A 21,159-nucleotide genomic window follows, 5' to 3' on the forward strand; every position below is an offset into this window, starting at 1 on the left:
CTGCCAATTTCACTTGGTGCAGCAGTTATCTCTTCCTGCAGAATATCCTTTATCTCGATCTGTCTCTGTACACCTTCTAACTTCTCCCATATTTTCCATTGTCATTTTCGGGCCTCCTTTCGATTGTCTTCCATCTTCTCTTCTATCTTCGTCATCTTCTTTTGATTTTCTTCCATCTCCTCCTCCATATTCTTCATTGTCATATCAAAGAGCGCATTTAACTGGACCTCCGTTTTCGTGTTGCCTCTGGTCTCAACTGTCATGCAGTAATTAACACAAGACGAAAACTTCAAGATTTATATGTGTGTGTATTTCCTATACATCGATGTTCTGGAATGCTCCTGATGGCAGTCGAAACTGCAGTATCTGGTCCGCTGATTACAATGATGTATCACATATGGGTACTATTCTAATTTCTCACAGCAATTTGTTATGAATAAAACTCTGTCTGTTTTATTACTGTAATTTATTTCAGGACGACCCATTAAATGCACACACATACAAGATGTCTCAAACCTTTTGGGTCAAATTGAAACAGGTGATAGTGGGTTCACAACCGATTATATGGAGATAGGGAAACAATGGTCGGAAATGCATATTTATTGTGTTATGGAGATACACAGTGCACACCGCATAACAATAATGTAGCTCGTAGTAATTGTTAAAAGCAACGACCGCCAGACTCAATCCATGTATTGCAACGGCGCAAGCAGTTCTGTCGCATTCTCGCAAAGATCCCGGGCATCTGTTGTACACTGGAAAAGGCAGTGGGTGATAAATAGCGTACACCCCCGACCATCAAACAGACGTACCGTACACAACTTAGCTCATAGCACGTGTATCATGTGACGATCGCATGCATCGCACATTAACCTGTGCCGCATGCATACCACTATCCCTGGTGTCAGTTGTCCATTGTGTCAGACAGCCTGTAATGTGTCCATGGTGAGGTGTGTTACTTTATAAAGTGCATGACACGTAGTCCAAGATGGAATGTTACTCGTCACAAGAGTTGGCAGACATGCATTTAATGTATGGTGCGGCAGGATGTAGTGCCCGTAAAACAGCACAAATGCACAGAGAATGCTTCCCCAACAGGCGTCATCCTAATTGGAAGACGTTTATCTCCGTGGATACCAACTTATGAAAGACAAGGTCGTTTGTGCCACACAGAGCCGGGCAAGTTTCCGTCAAAGACACGTCTCAACACTAGACATTGAGGAGATGGTGTTGGATCGTGTGGCTGCTGACTACCCAGCAATAAACAACCATCAACTTGCCTGTGAAATGCACACTTCGAAGGATACAGTGTGGAGAGTACTGGCGGAACAGGCATTACACCCCTATCGTAAAGAACATGTGCAAGCACTGAGACAGACGGATTTTGAGCCCCGCGTTCACTTCTGTCCATGGATTATCCACTGCAGTGTTGTAGTGCCAAACTTTGTACAGTTTGTATTGTTCACGAATGACGCCTCATTCATCTGCGATGGTGTCTTCAACAGCTGCAACAGCCATGTCTGGAGTGAGGACAATTCAAACGACACCCACATCGGTGGCCACCAAGAATGATTTTCCGTCAAAGTATGGGAGGGTATTGTCCATGATCACCTAATAGGACCTGATCTGCTGCATCCCCGGTTGACTGATCCACGTTACCTGGTATTCCTTTTTTTTTTTTTTTGCTATTGGCTTTACGTCGCACCGACACAGATAGGTCTTATGGCAACGATGGGACGGGGAAGGGCTAGGAGTTGGAAGGAAGCGGCCGTGGCCTTAATTAAGGTACAGCCCCAGCATTTGCCTGGTGTGAAAATGGGAAACCACGGAAAACCATTTTCGGGGCTGCCGACAGTGGGGTTCGAACCTACTATCTCCCGAATACTGGATACTGGCCGCACTTAAGCGACTGCAGCTATCGAGCTCGGTCCTGGTATTCCTAAGAGATGTGCTGCCACTGTTCCTGGAGACTGTACCCCTTGTTGTCCGCGAAAGTATGTGGTTTCAACACAACAGTGCACCAGCCCACTTTGATGTTAACATCCGCAAGCACCTGAACACCACATACCCTCATCATTGGATTGGAAGGGGAGGTCCTGTCCCACGGCCAGAGCAATCGCCATATCTCACACCTCTGGACTTTTTCTTCTGGGGTTATGTGAAGTCGTTGGTGTATGAAACTCTCGTAGAAACGGATGAAGACCTGCTGGTTAGGATCCAAGCTGCGTATCTCCTGGTACAAAAGACACCAGGGATCTTTGAGCGAGAGCGGCAGAACTTCATGCGCCGTTGCCATGCATGCATTGAGACTGACGGTCGTTACTTTCAATAATTACTATGAGCTACGTAGTCGTCATGTGGTGTACGCTGTGTATGTCCATAATAAATACATATTTCCAACCATTGGTTCACTATATCAATATGATCGGGTGTAGACCCACTATCACCTGTTTCAATTTCACCCAAAAGGTTTGAGACAGACAGACAGACAGACAGACAGACAGACAGACAGACAGACAGACAGACAGACAGACAGACAGACAGACAGACAGACAGACAATATTCTAATTAACCATGAATGGCCACACTTACTAACTGCTGTCTATTTACAAGTCTTTCTTCCTTCTTGTACAGCAGGCAGTCCAGCCCTTTGCTATTACCTGGAGATGGCTGATCCTTACTTTTACTTCCCGAAGTCCAGTCACTTCGAAGCTGTGTGTAGAACACTGGATTTGAACACAGGGCTATACAACACATGATGACTATTCCTTGGTTCAACTCCAGAGACAGTCCTATACTTCACACAGTCTCATGCAGTGAGCAACTAAACAGTAACAGCTCAACAGCATTCAACGGCAAGATGATACTCATAGCAGCGAATATTAACACGGGTCCAATTACCCTCACCCTCACAACAGCAGCTTCCCTTGCTGACTCACAGCGATCCTCAGTCCACAGAAATACACAAACAGTACACAGTCTTCTGTCTTGCACGGTCTTCAGTCCAGGCACTCGCCGGACACTCCGACACCACAACACAACACGCTTGTAATGGCCTTGCATTTATACTCCATTATGGGCTCCTGGAATATTCAGGGTTCCACTGGAGATGGAACGTTCCCATTGTACCTTCCAGAAATCATGGCGAGAAACTAGATGAAGGGAACAAAAGAGGAAGGACATCGGCATGTCCTCGGGCAGGCTGGGAGGTTCCCCGAGTTGGCTTAGTCATCCCTTTCAGGAAATACCAAAGGGGCTAAGACAAGGCTGACGGTAGCTCAAACACACAATTTTTTTGCAAGCCCAGGGCCGCATCTCACAAATGATGAGGAAGGAGGAGCAGGAGGAGTATAAACCTAGTTAAAAAATCAGGGTCCATCTGGCTCTGGGTTACAGGTGAAGAGGACCAACGGCTTGAAGGGTGGATGAAGATATGTTCCAACAGCTGGAAAGGCAGAGGAATCTCTCTTCCTGGTAGTGGAAGCGGCGGTATCAGTATCAGCACAGTGCAGGACTAAAAGGTGTCTACTGGACTGTCGTTGAAAATTTACTGGCCTGGTCAGGAAGACTTGAATGGCAGTAAAACTGCGATGTGGAATGCAATGGCAAACCACCACATTATTTTCCTAATATAGCAACCATGGATAGTACTAATTGTAATTTAGATACTACTGATCATGGTACTCAGACACCAAGATCCAGCAGGGGAGTAACTGAGGTATCCCAGGTCATCAGCAAGCGAAAACCTCAGAAGTTTGGAGAAGGGATTAAAATAGGGACATGGAATACAAGAACAATGCTAAGAACAGGAAGACTAGAAGAAAAACTAATTATGGATGAAAACAAAATAAGACATCCTGGGATTATGTGAAACTAGATGGCCTGGCAAAGGTGATTTCTACAGTGACCCATTCAGGATTGTGTACAATGGAAATGAAAATGGTGGACAATATGGAGTAGCTGTAATATCAAGTAATAACTTAGGAATTAGTTCATACAAAGGATTTTTTACCTCAGTGGCATCGTTAAGATTTTGATCTTTGTTATAGGCGTGGTCTAAAAAGATGTATAAACATTCTAGTTCATTGATAAGTTTTCCTTTGCCTATACATTTTATAATAGTGAGATCCGTCTCTATAGATGTGAACGAGCGTTCCGCTTCTCTCATGTGTGAGCTCATCACTGAGTATTATTATGTTTGAAGGCATTGTAATGATTCATATATTTCTTATGGAAGCTCCATCCAGTTTGAGCAACATATGAAAATCCACACTGAGCGCAAGTTAGTCTATAAGTTAGATCTTGAATAACGGCTGTTATTATAATGGACCTTATTATGATTAAAAAACATGCTTTGATTTGTATTCACTGTTCTAAAGGCAACATTAATATTATATTTCTTTAGGGTGTTTGCGATCTGATGAATGGCTCGGTTATTGTACGTAAGCATGGCAAAAATAGTTTTTATAAGTTTATCCAGAATGAAATTCGTGGACAACTTATATTTGACTTTATTAATTAACCGGTTAATCATTTCAACTTCGAACCCATTAAATTTAGCCAGGTTCCATATACAGTTTAATTCAATTTTTAAGTTGTGAGGGGAGAGTGGGATTTTCAAAGCTCTGTGTATTAAACTATAGAACAATGCTTGTTTTTGGAAATTGGGATGTAAAGAGGAATTATTTATGGTTATAGGTAGACCTGGGATTTTAGGCTCTAAAAAAATTAGTTTTAGGCGCCTAAAATAGGCTTTTAAAAGGGAAAATAGGCACTAAAAATATGTTTTTAAAATGTGTGGATAGGCAGGAAATAGACTTTAAAATATTACAATATACACCTAAACTGTAACGTGATACTTTTTTACTTTAACAAAAGTGGTATCCCTATTCTTAACCGAAATAACTGCAAAATTAAGACAGAATAAAATAGATATTTATCAGAAACAATATAAAAAAGTCATGTGTTAAAAAAGTTATGGATTATATGATATATCACTATCAGTACTGATCTAAAACCTTAATGCTAAAATCACTGTACACAATTACAGCACTGTAGGCATCCAATAACGGTGTAAACGCGAATGGAGTATGTGTTTATTATTTGTGAGGAACATTACTACAGTACTTTCATTCGTAGTTTGCTTTACAGTACATAACAAAAATCTTCTCCAAATTTTCCACAGTCAGGCTGTGTCTTTTGTCTGTTAAAATCATTTTGAAAGCAGAAAAGGAGCGCTTCACACTCACAGATGTTAGAGGGGCATAGGTTCATTTACCTACATTTTTAAATTCAATTTCACTTGGTACGTCTACCTTTCCCCATCCATTACCTGATGTACCCTCTGCAGCACTGAATAACCTGGGTTCTCTGCAGTACACTAGACCACTTGTCTCTTATTTTATCCCCTATCTTGTCCCTAGCACTTTGTATGTTATTCTCAGCTTCCTCAATTACAGAAAATTGCTGTTTGAGACTGTTTACTTTTTCCTCCATTTTTGTAATGGTGACTGGAAGAAATGAAAATTTGCCTGAATATACGCAATGTCTCTCTGAAAACTGGAACAATCGTTTAACAGCTCTTTGACAGACGACACACATGCAGAGTTGTCCGTTAAAGGCAAATTGTCTATCACAGTCATGATTTCCTCAAGATGTTCTGCATAATACAGGGCAGCTTCCATCCAGGAACCCCAACGGGTGATGATTGGCTATGGTGGAAGGGGAATAGAGGGGAGTTTCTCTCGAAAGATGGCTATTCTGGATGGAGCCTTACAGAACACTTTCTTCGTTGTTGAAATGAGAGTATTTACTGTAGGAAACTCGGCCCTAACTGTTTCTGCGAGTCTATGCAAGGCATGGGCCATGCAAGTAACATCAATTAAAGAAGGATAGAAAGTTTTCAGGAGAGGTGCAGTGGCAATCATGTAGGAAGCAGCATCGGAGACAAGGAGAAGGACTTTAGAATCATCAACACTCCCAGGATACAACAATTGCAACCCCTTGCTTTGACTATTTTCTCAAGCTGTTTAGAGCAAAGAAGGTGAGCGGTAGATATCTGATTGGGTTCCAGTTTTCCTACTATAAAGTTAACAATGTACCTGCCCACAGAGTCGGTGGTTTCGTGCACACACAACCATACGCAAGACTCCCCAACATTCTCCCTGATTGATAAAATGACCTCTTTGTAACAAATGTCTAAGTAGTTTTTCTTTAATGTAGATGCTGATGGGATGTGCTGCTTGGTGTATTTCTGTAAAAAATCTCTGAAAACCGGATTATGCACAGCATTCCAGGGGATATTTGCTGCAACTAGGGCTCTACACCTATCAGCATAGAAACCACTACCGGTTGTAGGAGATATAGTTTGTGCGAGCAGAGTCTGTCTAATGTTACTTTTCATGGCTGCTTTCGCTTTGTGACTGGCAGTATCTGCATGCTGCTGAAGGTCGCATTTTTTCTCATGTGAAATCTAGAACACAATAAAGTGATGTCAATTAGAGACTAAGATGAGGAATAGAAAAGGTGAGCTATTGAATAACATTTGTAATTTTGAACTATTTAAATTAAGCCATTATTGCTCTAAAGTTAATTAAGAGCAAGAACACTACAGTCCCCAAAAGGCCTTGGCTTTCAATAATGGTTGCTGCCCAACTAATGGCCTGCAGATATTGGGTGACGTGTGGTCAGCACAATACATCCCTCAGCCGTATTGCCTTGCCTCCGTGACCCCTGCCCACTGTAGCTTCCCAATTGTCCTCACGATGCGGGGTCAACACCGTTCCACACATCATAGATTTCTAAATTACTGCCGGTACTGGAAATCGAACCCAGGTCGCCTGGACTAGGTCTCTACAATTAATTAAAGGAGCCAATATCAAAACCTTAGTTTTAGATTAATATTAAATTTAAGATATATGCACATACCTGTTTATTGCAGTACTGGCAGAAAATAATCTTGCCATCAAAAGTCATCCCTGGGAATTGTACAAGCCATTGTTGTATAAGCGCACTCTTAGATGATTTCGTTTTAGCCATGATGAACTAACTTCACTTAAACAGGTGTCCCTTCTTACTACCTGTTACTTGTTCTTCCTAGATAATCCTCCCCCTCATCCCGTCACTCGACCCAGTACGTCCTTTACTACCTGCTCGTTGTTCTTCTGAGCTAATCCTCCACCTCCACCCTTCACTCAGTATTCCTTTGGTGACAGTTGTCTGGGAAGAGCACATTTCTGTGAAAAACCCACCCTCTGCTGTTCTGCTCATTCCAGGGATGTCCATTGCGTGATTGTAAAAATTTCAGAAGTTGAATTTTATTTTAAATGTAGAAAATAGGCATTTTTAGGCACTAAAATAGTAAAATAGGCTCTAAAGGTCCAAATAGGCATTTTAGGGCACTATAAAACTCTATTAGTGTAAGGGATTTATCATGAAACGTCAACATATTTTTAAAAAATCATGTTATTTCGTAAGGAACCAAATAGGCATTTGCCTTAAAATCCCAGGTCTAGTTATAGGGGATTGTGTGGGTTTCCTAAAGATGTGAAATTCAAAAGTATTATTTACGTACATGATCGTTATATCTAGAAAATTTAAAGATTGTTTAACCTCGTCCTCCTTAGTGAACTTTACGTTAGGGTCAATTTTATTTAAACTTTCCAGAACTTTGTTACTATTAGTAACATTTTTGTCAATAACTACGGAAGTGTCATCTACGAATCTCAGCTTTGTGCTTTGATTTCCGTATGCTCTCTTAAATCCATATAAATATCAGCTAACATGCCGGATAAAGGGTCACCCTTGGCTAAGCCATTTGGCTTGGTAAATCCTTCCATTAAAGGAGAAAAAGTTGTTAATTAATACGAAATTCAAGATCTTCATAAATTCATCAACTTTCAGCTTACTCAGGCTGCTATGTTTTGAGATATTGCCATAGATTATTTTAACAGCTTCTTTGGTAGGTATATTTGGATACATGTTTACAACATCATAGGAACACATTACATTGTTATGTTGTAGGCTGAATTCACTTAAAATATCGCAAAATTTGATTGAATTCTTTAGTGGATGTTTATTATTAAAGTTATAATATTGTTTTAGAAAACCGTGAATATATTTGGAAAGTTTATAGGTAGGGCTGTTACGACAATTAATAATCGGACGTACTGGAATGTTTTTGTTATGGATCTTAGGTAGGGCTCTGGCTACTGGGAAGCTAGGGTTCATGTTGATAAGTCTCTGTTGTTCCTGTTCAGTAAAAAGGACTGTAGAGTTCTTGATTACAGTTTTTAAATTGAGTTGTACTCCTGCGATTGGATCTTTGTTAACTATTGTGTAAATATTATCCTTGAAAAATTCCTCCATTTTTTTTGAGGTAATTGTCCTTATCTAGTAATACTATAGACCCTCCTTTATCAGCTTTTGTGACTAGGATATTACCGTCATCTATTTTAGTTCCCCTAGGATGAATGTACTTTCATTCTCAAGGCCGTCAAAGTTCTAATGGTGTATAAGAGGAAGACAATCCATTTTGGTTTTAGATGTTCACATATTCAAGACTGACCATGTTATAGTCTTCAAAACTGTTATTTCTCAGTGAACTTAATAAAACATTCTGTGCGTTGTCCTTATTTTAGATGTTCTTGTACAATATTTTAAGAGATCATTGTTCAACATTTTTAATCTACATTTCATAAGATTAGATAGGTTCCACAACCAATAACTTTAAGATTGAGTTAGACTGATGATGCCCATATAAAGGGTGAAACATGTACCTTAAGACTTTTTAGTATTATGTAAAATTTTAACCACATAAAATAGTGGAATGTATTGAATAGGTGGTTCAATAAATATTGTTGTAATATTTGTGATATACGTCATCCTCAATATGGAACAAAATGACAATAATTACTTGTAACCAAGTCAAGAAGTCGAAAAATGACTTTTGTTCAGCTAGATTGGGAAAACTGAACATTGTGCGATTGTAGGATTTGAACCCATCTATGCGACCCTAACAGCATGGCCAACTCAGTAAAAAAGTATTTTTCGTCGCCATAAGACCTATCTGTGTCGGTGCGACGTAAAGTAAAATTGCAAAAAGTCTTTGTAATAATGCATATTAAAATATGGATCATCACATTTGTTTGTGACATACAATTTATCACAGTGTATTTGTGGGCATTGTAGAGCGAATACCTAGCCATCAGAAAAAGGTGAAGGAACTCCGAATGTCAAAAGAGCTCATGTTTCATACGTAGTGCATCTTTTGGTCACCTGCATTATGGTTCAGTCGAACATGGCTGTCAACAGCAAACAAATGAAGCACATTTGAATACATTCCATTTTCTCAAGAATTACTAGTCAAATTTTCAAAATAATCACAAGAGCTGAATTTGCAATATCCTAAGTTTAAGGCTAAGTGTAGAAAAGAGTGTAACTCTATTATTTTTTTAAAACCCAAAGTTAGTAGCAGTATCTCAGCTGATAGTGACACCCTTGAAAAGTATTGCACGTTCGATTATGAGCCCCTTAATACCATTACTGCAACTGAAAACAGAGTGTTGATATCTTTAACGGTTCACCAATTATTTGAGATGGACATCTTACCTAAAGAACCCTGAATTTACATACATGCAGTTAACTGACATCAGATTTATGTTTATTTTCAGTACATTTTTTAAAATTTTAGTGTATAATTATCCAAAACATACTGATGACAAATACACTTCACAGAACACAACACATACAATATATATATGTACATTTCCTTTTACAATAAGCTTTACGTTGCATCGACACAGATAGGTCTTATGGCGATGATGGGATAGGAAAGGGCTAGGAGTTGGAAGGGCTGTAGCCTTAATTAAGGTACAGCCCCAACATTTGCCTGGTGTGAAAATGGGAAACCACGGAAAACCATCTTCAGGGCTGCCAATAGCGGGATTTGAACCCACTATCTCCTGAATGCAAGTTCACAGCTGCGCACTCCTCACTGCACAGCCAACTCGTTTGGTACAACTAACTATATTATAGTTCTTCAATCTGAAATCATTCTTTTTGTCCCAATATGCTAGCAGCTATTGGCAGATTTGGTTATGCATGCTGTTTGTAGAAAAATACTCAGGAAAATACAAGACAAGTAGGAATCCCTAAAAAATCCACTTGCCACACATGCTCATTCCAGATTTATACTCAATTATTATTGTATACATGCTCTGACATAAACAACTTTGCTGACTAAGTACTACAGCACACACTCTCTTTCAAGGGAAATTGAAATTCAACTTCAACTTTAAATTTTATGACTACAGTTTAAGCCACTAGAACGTAATTTGCTGTTCTAGAAAATGTGACATGACCAGAATTCAAACCACAGTTGCCTTTGTGAGAAGACTATGATACCACTGAGCTGCAACACATCCAATTAACACCATAACAATCATGTTGAACAGATGTAATGTTCATACTATTTAGAGAATTGAAGGAAAAGCATAAGTAACAATAGATAATAAGATCCATCATTCACAGAGGAATAAATACTTCAGATGGCAGTGGGAACTTTAATATCATCAGTTTCTGCTGTAGTCAGCTCTCACAGAGGAAAGGAAAATAAAATGATACATTCACATCCTTTCTATCTATGGCACAGACAGCAATACTGAAGCAGAAATTTTACCCTCTTAGCAATGCACATACATTCTTAATTTCTTGCCCCAATGAAAACAAATACCGAGGCTTTCCAAATTGTGGTCTACCACTGTTAATCACCAAGGTTGGTGTCAACTCAGAAGACTTGCATTTCAGTAGCTGAGGCCAATGTAGTAGTAGTAGTAGTAGTAGTAGTAGTAGTGGTGGTGGTGGTGGTGGTGGTGGTGGCTGCCTAATACTCTAACATCAAACAATTTCCATTATGGCAGCTTGGCTAGGATAGTTACATATACGAATATAATAAATAAATTTTAAAATAAAAGTCCTTATTTTAACCCTGATAGGAGCTGGTGAAATATGAGCTGTCGTTCAAATGTCAATTCAATATATCATCTGATGACAGATCATTACCACCTCCATCTACAAACCAAAGTAACAGGACTTTTAGAAGCCATTTTCCTGTTCTCATCAAGTAAGAAAAAAAAACAATAAATTATATTAGACACTGCTATATGCATATACCCTTTTCAGGAGCTTGAGAAAATGTAATATACAAAACTTTGTCAAGAATGGATCATACATATTAGAAATCCTGAGCCCATATGCAGCCATATCCAGGATTTTTTAAAAAAAATATTGCCAATTAAAGAATGTCTTCGAAATGTTCTCCCTTCAAGAACATGTTACAGTCAATTAATCAGATTTTGAATGAACTGTTATTTCTATGAAAATAACACTGCAGTAACCTTCAGAAATTGTGTGTAAAACAGGCCTCAAGAACACTATTAAAATGGCCAAGTTGACTCAAATTTCACTTGCCGCTTTCTTTCTTTCTTTCTTTTTTTTTTTTTTTTTTTTGCTAATGGTTTAATGTCACACTAACACATCACAGGTTTTCAGCAATGCAAGGATGGGAAATGGCTAGGAGTGGAAAGGGTAGCAGTTGTGGCCTTATTTAAGGTACAGCCCCAGCAATTGCCTGGTGTGAAAATGGGAAACCACTGAAAACCATCTTCAGGGCTGCTGACCATTTGATTCAAACCCACCATCTCCTGAAAGCAAGCTCACAACTATGCAACACTAACTACATGGCCCAACTTACACTTACGACTTTGATCGAACCTGTTCTTTTCATTAAGTGCGAGTGGTTTAATGCTGCATCCACTTAGATAAGTTTTCAATGATGATGGGTTAGGAAAGGGGTAGGACTGGGAAGGAAGTGACCATGGGCTTAGCTTAAATACAGCCCCAGCATTCACCTAGTGTGAAAATGGTAAACCACGAAATACGATCTTCAGGGTTGCCAATGGTATGGTTCAAGCCAACCATCACCGGGATGCAAGCTTACAGTTATACGGCCTATACCATGCTGCCTACTCTCTTGGTAAACTCATTAATTTACATACTTACCGGCTTCAAACTCTTAAACAAGTTGTTACCGAGATGAATCTTATTGCAGCAGTACTGAATTGTGAGATGCAATGATATTGGGAAGGAATGGTTATGTAATGATAGTAATAATGTGTTTAAAGCCTCTTACACTGCTGTCAGTTGTACTAGATGCAGATATCTGTATTTTTTTATTGAAGTTTCTGGATACTTTTTTTTTTACAGTGATACTTCTGATCATTAGTAAGATCAGAGAATATCTATTTGGGAGTCCCTTAAATACAAAAATCTTTGTAGTACACAAATTAAAGTGCAGTACACAGAAAGGTGACATTAAGTGTAATCTTTCATACCAATACTGGCATTTCATTTCTAGTGTATCCAACAGGTTGAATTAGTACACACTTTGTTTCACAGTGACATTTTATTGGTCTAAAAGGTAATTTTGTTGTGAACAAGAGATTCACATTGCAAGTACCATGCTATTTTAATGTTACGCAAATTTCTCTCAAAGATTTGTGCATAACAGTAATTGGGTCAGTTTGGTTCTTCCAGTCTTGACAAACTATCTAGCCATGCTTCAGTTCTGTGATCCTCTGTTAAGTGCACTTCAGTACAATGCATATATTTTGTTGCTGATGGCAGATTTAGCTCTAGTACAAAGCTCGTTCAGAAGGAGTCGATGGAACAATCACTGCAGGCATGCCCGAGATGAGACTGAAATAATGGCCAATGTCCTCAGCTGTGCGGTTAGGGCGTGCAGCTGTGAACTTGCATGCGGGAGATGGTGGGTTCGAACCCCACTGCTGGCAGCCCAGAAGATGGTTTTTTGAGGTTTCCCATTTTCACACCAGGCAAATGTACTGTAGCTTAATTAAGGCCACGGCCACTTCCTTCCCACTCCTATCCCTTTCCTGTCCATCGTCGCCATAAAACCTATCTGTGTCAGTGCGACAAACACAATATTGCAAAAAAAAAAAAAAAAAAAACTCCTGGAAATCCATTTTCTCTAAAATGTAGGTCATGTTATCACTTGTGGAGATAAGTTGCTAATAAAGACTGTCAGTCCACCATTTGACAATTCTACGTAGAGCGCTCAGAGAAATGTCAAATCTATCCTGCAACATTCTGGAAATTTGCAGTCTAATACCCAATGAACCATAGGAAAATGTGAACCTGTACTGGAAAAGCTAAACTACCTATTCTTCTTCTTCTTATTGCAGCAACAGACAAACCTGACTTAGTGCAGAAAGTTTTCCATATTGGCCAGACAGATGTTTGTACTGGTCACTTATTTAATATCTTTCTGGAATATTTTTAATTATCTCCCTACTGTGCCTGCTGCCATTTCTTGATGGATACAGTACTTTTGTATCCATCTCTTGGCACAGGCCAGAGTAAAATGCAGCTTCCACCGAAGTCCCAGTCTCATCCATGGCTGTGACAATATGGAAGCTGCTGGGGTATGGGTGGTGCTGAGTAATGACATTCAGAGCACGACTAGTGCATCTGAGTGCTATGAAAGGTGTTGCTCATAGGGTCAGTCGTGCTGCAATAGCACTTGCTGACCCAGTGAGGAAAGCAATGGCAAACTACCTCACTCCTCGTCTTGCCTAGTACGCCTTATTTTGGTGCTGCCATTGGTTTCTGCGGTTTCCTTATAACCGCATAACCTTTGGTGGTGCTATTTGAGGATCCAACCAGCCTCTGGGCTGATGACCTAACAGACAGACAGATCTCCCTACTAACGCGAAAATGTTCCTTGAACATTTTGTTATCAGAGTGTGGCACTGTTTGTTCTAGAGAGAGAGAATAGTAGTTACTATTTATTTTACTACTGTAACTAGCCGGGCTGAGTGGCTCAGACGGTTGAGGCGCTGGTTTTCTGACCCCAACGTGGCAGGTTCGATCCTGGCTCAGTCCGGTGGTATTTGAGGGTGCTCAAATACGTCAGCCTCGTGTCAGTAGATTTGCTGGCACGTAAAAGAACTCCTGCGGGACTAAAATCCGGCACCTCGGCGTCTCCGAAAACCGTAAAAGTAGTTAGTGGGACGTAAAGCAAATAGCATTATTATTATTACTGCTGTAACTTATACTACGTACATACATACATACATACATAAACCCATCATCATTACAGACCGTTATGCCTTTCAGTGCTCAGTCTGCAAGCTTCTGTGAATTCACTAAATGTCGCCACAATCCTCTATTTACAACTAGTGCTGTGGCCTCATTTATTTCTAGACCTTGTATCTTTAAATCGTTAGAAACTGAGTCTAACCATCATCGTCTTGGTCTCCCTCTACTTCTTTTACCCTCCATAACAGAACCCATTATTCTCCTATGTAACCTATCCTCCTCCGTTCGCTTCACATGAAGAGACCACCCACCTTTCACTCCCGTAAAGCAAAGTTGGTCTGAAAACACCCTGATGTAAAGATAGTTTCGTCCAGGAGCTGACTTCCTTCTTACAGAATACTGTTGATCGCAACTGCGAGCTCACTGCATTAGCTTTACTGCACCTTGATTCAATCTCACAATATTACCATCCTGGGAGAACACACACGTCCTAAATACTTGAAATTATCTACCTGTTCCAGCTTTGTATCACCAATCTGACATTCAATTCTGTTGAATTTCTTACCCACTGTCATCAATTTAGCATTCGAAAGGCTAATTTTCATACCATCATTGCACCTATTTTCAAGTTGCAAGCAGGCTTTCGGCACAGTCTGCCATTATGACCAAGTTGTCAGCATAGGCTAGACTGATTATATTTCCACCTAACTGAATCCCTCCCTGCCACTTTATATCTTTCAGCAGATGATCCATTGCCTTACCCCTGTAAGTAACCTGAACCAAGAAATCATTCTACCATCAATTCTCACTGCAGCCCAATTGTCAACATAAATGCCTTTGATTGATTTTAATAATTGACCCTTGATCCCATAGCCCCCAGTATGGTGAACATCTTTTCTCTCGATACCCTGTCATATGCTTTCTCTAGATCTAAGAAACATCAACACAACTGTCTATTCCTCTCGTAGCATTTTTCAATTACCTGGTGCATACTGAAAATCTGATCCTGACAGCCTCTCTGTGGTCTGAAACCACACTGGTTTTCATCCAACTTCCTCTCAACCACTGATCGCATCCCCCCTTGCCTGTGAATACTTTGCCTGGTATATTAATCAATGAGATAACGTGATAGATGTTGCAATCTTTCCTGTTCCCTTACTTATAGATAGGTGCAATTACTGCTTTTGTCCAGTCTGAAGGTACCTTACCAACACTCCATGCTAATCTTATTAATCTTTGAAGCCATTTCATCCCTGCTTTTCCACTATACTTCACCATTTCAGGCCTAATTTCATCTATTCCTGCTGTTTTATGACAATGGAATTTATTTACCATCCTTTCCATTTCCACAAGCATAATTTCACCAACATAATTTTTCTCCTCCCCATGAGCTCCGTTGTTTGCGACACCACCATGAAGATTTCCTTTTACGTTGAAAAGATTTTCAAAATATTCCCTCCGAACAGAAACTATGTTGCACGCAATAGTATTCCTGATGAACAGAACCTACCCCAGACTCTGCCCTTCCCTTTTTAACACCTGTCAAGTACACAGTGATTCCCTGGGATCTATTATGAGTTTACCTGAAATACCCACAACACTGTTCATTTCCTTTTTCCCTCCCTTCCTAAGATTCTTTATTACAGTCCAGAAAGGTATCCCTGCTGCTTGACCCAGCCTTTCCAGGTTATTACCAGAATTTTCCCACGACTTAATTTTGGATTCAACAACTATGTGTTTTGCTCTGTTTCTTTCATCTATGTACAGTTCCCGGTCTGCATCAGCCCTTGTTTGAAGCCATTTCTGATAAGCCTTCTTTTTTACGTTTACAAGCTGCTTTCACTTAATCATTCCACCAAGATGTTCACTTTTTCCCCATCTTTACACAGAGTTGTTCCTAGGCATTCCCTTGCTGTTGCTACTACAGCATCCCTGTATACCACCCTTTCTCTTCTCATATCCTCAACCTGTTTACTGTCCACTATTCGGAACTTTTCACAAATCATATCCACGTACTTCTGTCTAATTTCCTCGTCCTGGAGATTTTCGACCCTTATTTGTTTGCTGACAGATTTCACTTTATCCTAGCCCTAGAGATACTTAGTTCACTACAGATCAGATAGGGGTCTGTTACATAAAAAAAAACCCATATATTCCTAACAGATTTCCTGAATTTGAAGTTGGTTAAGATATAGTCTCTTATGGATCTGGTACCCCTACCCTCCCATGTGTAGCGGTAAATAGCCTTATGCTTGAAGAAGGTATTCGTAACTGCTAAATCGATACTAGCACAGAAGTCCAGCAGACGCTTCCCATTCCTATTAGTTTCCGTATCTTCCCCACATTTAGCAATCGCCCTTTCGTATCCTTCAGTTCTATTTCCAACTCTTGCATTGAAATTACCCATTAGCACTGTCCTATCTTTGCTGTTGACCCTGGCTACGATGTCATTCAATGCTTCATAAAACTTGTCCATTTCATCCTCATCTGCACCCTCACATGGTGAATATGAGACAATTCTCGTCCTGATTCCTCCAGCCGCCAAATCCACCCATATCATTCGCTCGTTTACGTGCCTAACAGAGACTAGGTTGCATCCAATAGTATTCCTGATGAACAGCCCTACCCCAGACTCTGCCCTTAACGTATCCACACAGACGCAATCAAGATGCTGTCAGTTGGTACAATGAGTTTCAGTCACATATATATACACAAACTGGCTGATGTACCCGTGCTTCGCTACGGAATTCTACATTGTATACAGAATTCTAGGTTAGGTGGTGTACATGTTGTAAGCAAGATTGTATTAAATTGCATAGCTCTTAACGTTACCCTAGAAACGCGACTGAGAAGTCACCAAACGTCTCTTCTCATATGAAGACTGGGTTAGAAAATTTTCATTGTAACAATCAGGTTTGGAATTTTCCATTATAATGGTAGACACTCACTCCCCACCTGCCTTTTTACATCCTCAGAAAGACTTTCTTAGTGGTATTCCCTACTGAAATGAACATAGGTCATTACAATGACGTCAGCAGGAATGGCACGATTAAAAGCAATACTTTCATATGAAATACTCGATCAAATGAAAAACCACTAACTTTCTCACATTTAACGAACAGTACTCTGCTGCTGATTTAACAGTCCAAAGTTCCAGAGTTGGAATGACCAAGCCACAGAAGGCTGTGATCCGTGAAAACTCTACGTCTTTTCGGCGGTGAGGGGATAGAATAATGAGTCCCAGGCCAAAAACTAAGCTCTTTTGCTAATCTGTTTCCTAGGAGTACCCGATGAATCGGAAAATCTCAATTCCCCCTCTTTAGTGCTAATTTGGAATAAAATAAATGTAGAATTTAATAAATGTGAAGAGGAAGAAGCTTTTCTTAAGAAACAGCTCTTTTCAGAGTTGAATTTTAAGTTATTTAGTGAATTGTGGTGCTATAATTTGGAATAGGCCTAAATTGTAAAAAAAATTGTAAAAAAAAAGCGGCAGAGTAGGGATCGAATAGCTGGAATACTATGAGACAGTGTGTTACGTACCTACAGTATCAGGAAATGTATGAATCAGAGGGATGGCATGCTAAAGAAGAAAGTTTTTGAACTTCCCAGCTAGTTCCTGCCAATATTTTCAGGCTGTTATACTCGGTGCGCAGCAGTAATCCCATCTATTGGAGTTCAGTGGCGGAATAAGAGACAAAGAACATCACAACAAACAATGGTCAATATAATGTTATTGTTGATCAATTTTAAGAGCTTTTGACATTGTAGGCCTTCACATTTAGTTTCCTTCCGACTCTAAAATACCACTCTTATCATAGTCGGTACGGTAAAACTGAATAAAACAAAATGATCGGTAATTGTATTCTCTGTAACTTTTGTTATGTAGTACTTTTCAATAGGACCAAAAACATAGGTACTTAAAAATATTTGATGCCTTCCCCTAAACTACAATTTCATCCAGGGTGAATACAATTGTTTATAGCTTAGACTGTACTGCAGTTCCTTATTCCCGACTCTATATACCGATTTTCATTAAGTTCTGTTCACCCATATTCTTGTGGCTCGGCGTTGATATGGACTTAACAACAATACAAATTCACAAATATATCTGTTATCATGACCGGTACAGTAAAAATGTATAAGACAAAAATGATCGGAAATTCAATTTTATATAACTTTAGTTATGTAACATTTATCGATAGGACCACTAATAACACTAGCCTCCGAAATAAAACTTTTTTTGTGCGGTAAAAACGAAACTAGATGGGTTTTATGAATTTCTTAACGCAGAATTCGAGAAAAAAATTTGTTTTGGCGAATCACGTCTGGTTTGGTGGCAATTTTACAAAATATTTTGTTCTTACGTAAAATTGTTGATACTTAGTATTGATTAGATTTGATGTATTAACGTAAATTTCAGCTAGCAAAAGGCAATCATATTTTGCATGCACTGAATACACATAAATGCTGCTTTGTAAGCAAGTAGATAGTATGTATTATATTTTTAATGTATATTGAAATTCGTGAAACTGAAGCATAAAGCGCCTATTTAGTTTCGACTGTACAGTTGCTTTTAAATTAATATAACCGTACCTTGAATAAAAATTACGTGGTTAAACATACATAGTTTTGTTACTTACATTATGTGCAGGTTAGATTCACACGTCTGTCTTTTCCTGTTTTCCGTGGAATTTCCGGGTTTTTGAAGTTCTTGAATGATCTCTAGATGGGTCGTCTTGTGCAATCGACCAACAGTAATTGGCCATCATATTCACATCCCAACGTCCCTGATAGCGTCGTTCTGCATCTTTGAGATCCTGGTGAAACCTTACACCTTGTTCTTCACTGACAGCTCCTAAATTTAGAGGGAAATAATCCAGATGCGAAGCTAAGAAATGAAGCTTAAGGCTCATATTACAACCGAGTTCCTTAAACTTTACAATTTCTTTGTATTGAGGGTCCTTAATGTTGCCAAGGAATTTAGTCACTACATCTTTGAATGCGTTCCATGCCTCTTTCTCAATTTTGGTCATCGTGTCAGTGAAAATTTTATCCTTCATCTGTTTACGAATCTGTGGTCCAACAAATACGCCTTCTTTGATTTTTTCATCTAATAATGAGGGAAATGTAGTGGATAAATATCGGAAGCATTGGCTACTTTTATCTAATGCCTCGACATACAGTTTCATCAATCCAAATTTGATGTGCAAGGGTGGAAGTAGAATTTTTTCACGGTCAATAAGACTTACATTCAAGACATTTTTGGATTCTGGTTGTAGTTGTTTCCTTTCTGTCCAATTCACTGTATCCCGAAGTTTATCCCGTGCCCTGCTATCCCATTCGCATAGAAAACAGGGAAATTTTGTATAGCCATTTTGTTGTCCCAGCAACAATCCAACGATCTTCAAATCACCGCAAATTTGCCACCCATGCTCATGATATTTAATTTTTTCAAGCAGCAACTTTAAGGTCTCGTATGTTTCAGACATTTTTGTGGAGTGTGCAAGTGGACGGATGCCAGAACATTTGTATTATGAAGCAAAACAGCCTTTAAACTTATTTTGGAAGAGTCAATAAAAACACGCCAGTTACTAGGATCATAATCTTTCTCTCCCAATCGACGTAGAAGATTTGAAACATCCGTACAAAATACAAGTTCATCTTCTTGAGTATAATACTTTCGGACTGTTATCTTTGAAAGGAAACTGCTTTATCAGTCCATCATAAACATTGCATAAGGCTTTTAACACGTCTGTTTATTCAAGTGGTCTAAGATGAAAGACAAACTCTCAACTGTCTTATCTTCAATCCTACATACCTCGTGGTCTATTGCGTATCTGGGGGAGTTTGTAATGAATTTACCAGGAAATCCCCAACTACAAAATGAAAATTTAGACAGCAATAAACCTATAATAAAATACAAACAATAACAAATCAAATAATTGTATTCTAAAAAAATTTGCACGAGAACATCTCTCAACATTACATCTTATGAATTCATGCAGATACTAAAACACCGAATTGCGTCAAAACTAGACGTGATAGGAAAAAAATAGCATCATTTTCGGAATCAGGGCAGCGATTTCCATAAGAATTATATATTTTCTATGTTACCGCAAAATCATGTTGGCTACTGTAATATAAATATTTGAGAATTACATTTCAGGCCTTCCCCTAAACTACCATTTCACTCAGCATGAACAATATAATTTACAGCCTAGATTGTAGTGATTCATCCTCCGACTTTACATACCGATTTTCATTAAATTCCCTTCAGCCCTTTTCTCATGATGCGTGTACATACATACATACATACATACATACATACATACATACATACATTACAGAAAAGTAAGAAGTGCATTTCCTTGTTACTGTGGACATGACCGATACAGAAAGAGCATTCTTTTCAAATTCTGAGCAATGTACAGACAAAACCCTTATTTTATATATATAGATTAATACACACATAACCTTAATCACTGTATCAGAAAACAAAAGCACTTCACTTGCAGAATATCAACAAAGCAGCCATCTTTAAGCAGTTGACAACTGACACTGAATACCACCGAGGATAAACTTTGAAAAACAGTTGAAAACAGATGACTACCGACTACCCAATTCGGCTTGTCAGCCACGTGCTACTAAACAACAACCCTCTTCCAATAGCTTCGAAACCACAACTAACTTTTACCGTCAAGATCGTCCTCTTACATATGTGTCTGGCCAGACTTCTAGAAGCTATGTTACAAAAAATATCTTCATGAAAATTCTAGAGTGCATGAATACACAGAATACAATGTACAGAATACAATGTACAGAATATTCTCCATTGTTCTTGAGCCTATACCATTCTGGAAGTTACAGTGTGTTTCACAATTATGGATTACAATTTATATATACAGGTAAGAATAAATTACATATTAATTTACAGTTATTTACATTAATGAAACTGATACCAATGTCTATGTACAACATATGTTCCATGACATAACCTCACGCATAATACGATCATTTGACTACATAAATAATAGTAATACT

The 21,159-nt window shown here is 39.0% G+C and overlaps 1 protein-coding gene across 4 annotated transcripts in view; it reads right to left on the reverse strand.

Annotated features, from left to right (window-relative positions):
* LOC136863235 (uncharacterized) overlaps positions 1-21,159 on the reverse strand; it is a 150,668-nt gene that overhangs the window by 118,644 nt on the left and 10,865 nt on the right. For 2 of the 4 annotated variants that reach the window (XM_067139613.2, XM_067139617.1), the window contains exon 1: positions 6,928-6,980. The exons of the other annotated variants lie outside the window; for them this stretch is intronic. In XM_067139613.2, the coding sequence (XP_066995714.2) occupies positions 6,928-6,965 (38 nt within the window). In that variant the 5' untranslated portion in view covers positions 6,966-6,980. Of the gene's footprint in view, positions 1-6,927; positions 6,981-21,159 lie in introns of those variants that run through there. 4 annotated transcript variants of the gene reach the window in all.

Source organism: Anabrus simplex, chromosome 2 (assembly GCF_040414725.1).
Source record: "Anabrus simplex isolate iqAnaSimp1 chromosome 2, ASM4041472v1, whole genome shotgun sequence".
NCBI lineage: Eukaryota > Metazoa > Arthropoda > Insecta > Orthoptera > Tettigoniidae > Anabrus > Anabrus simplex.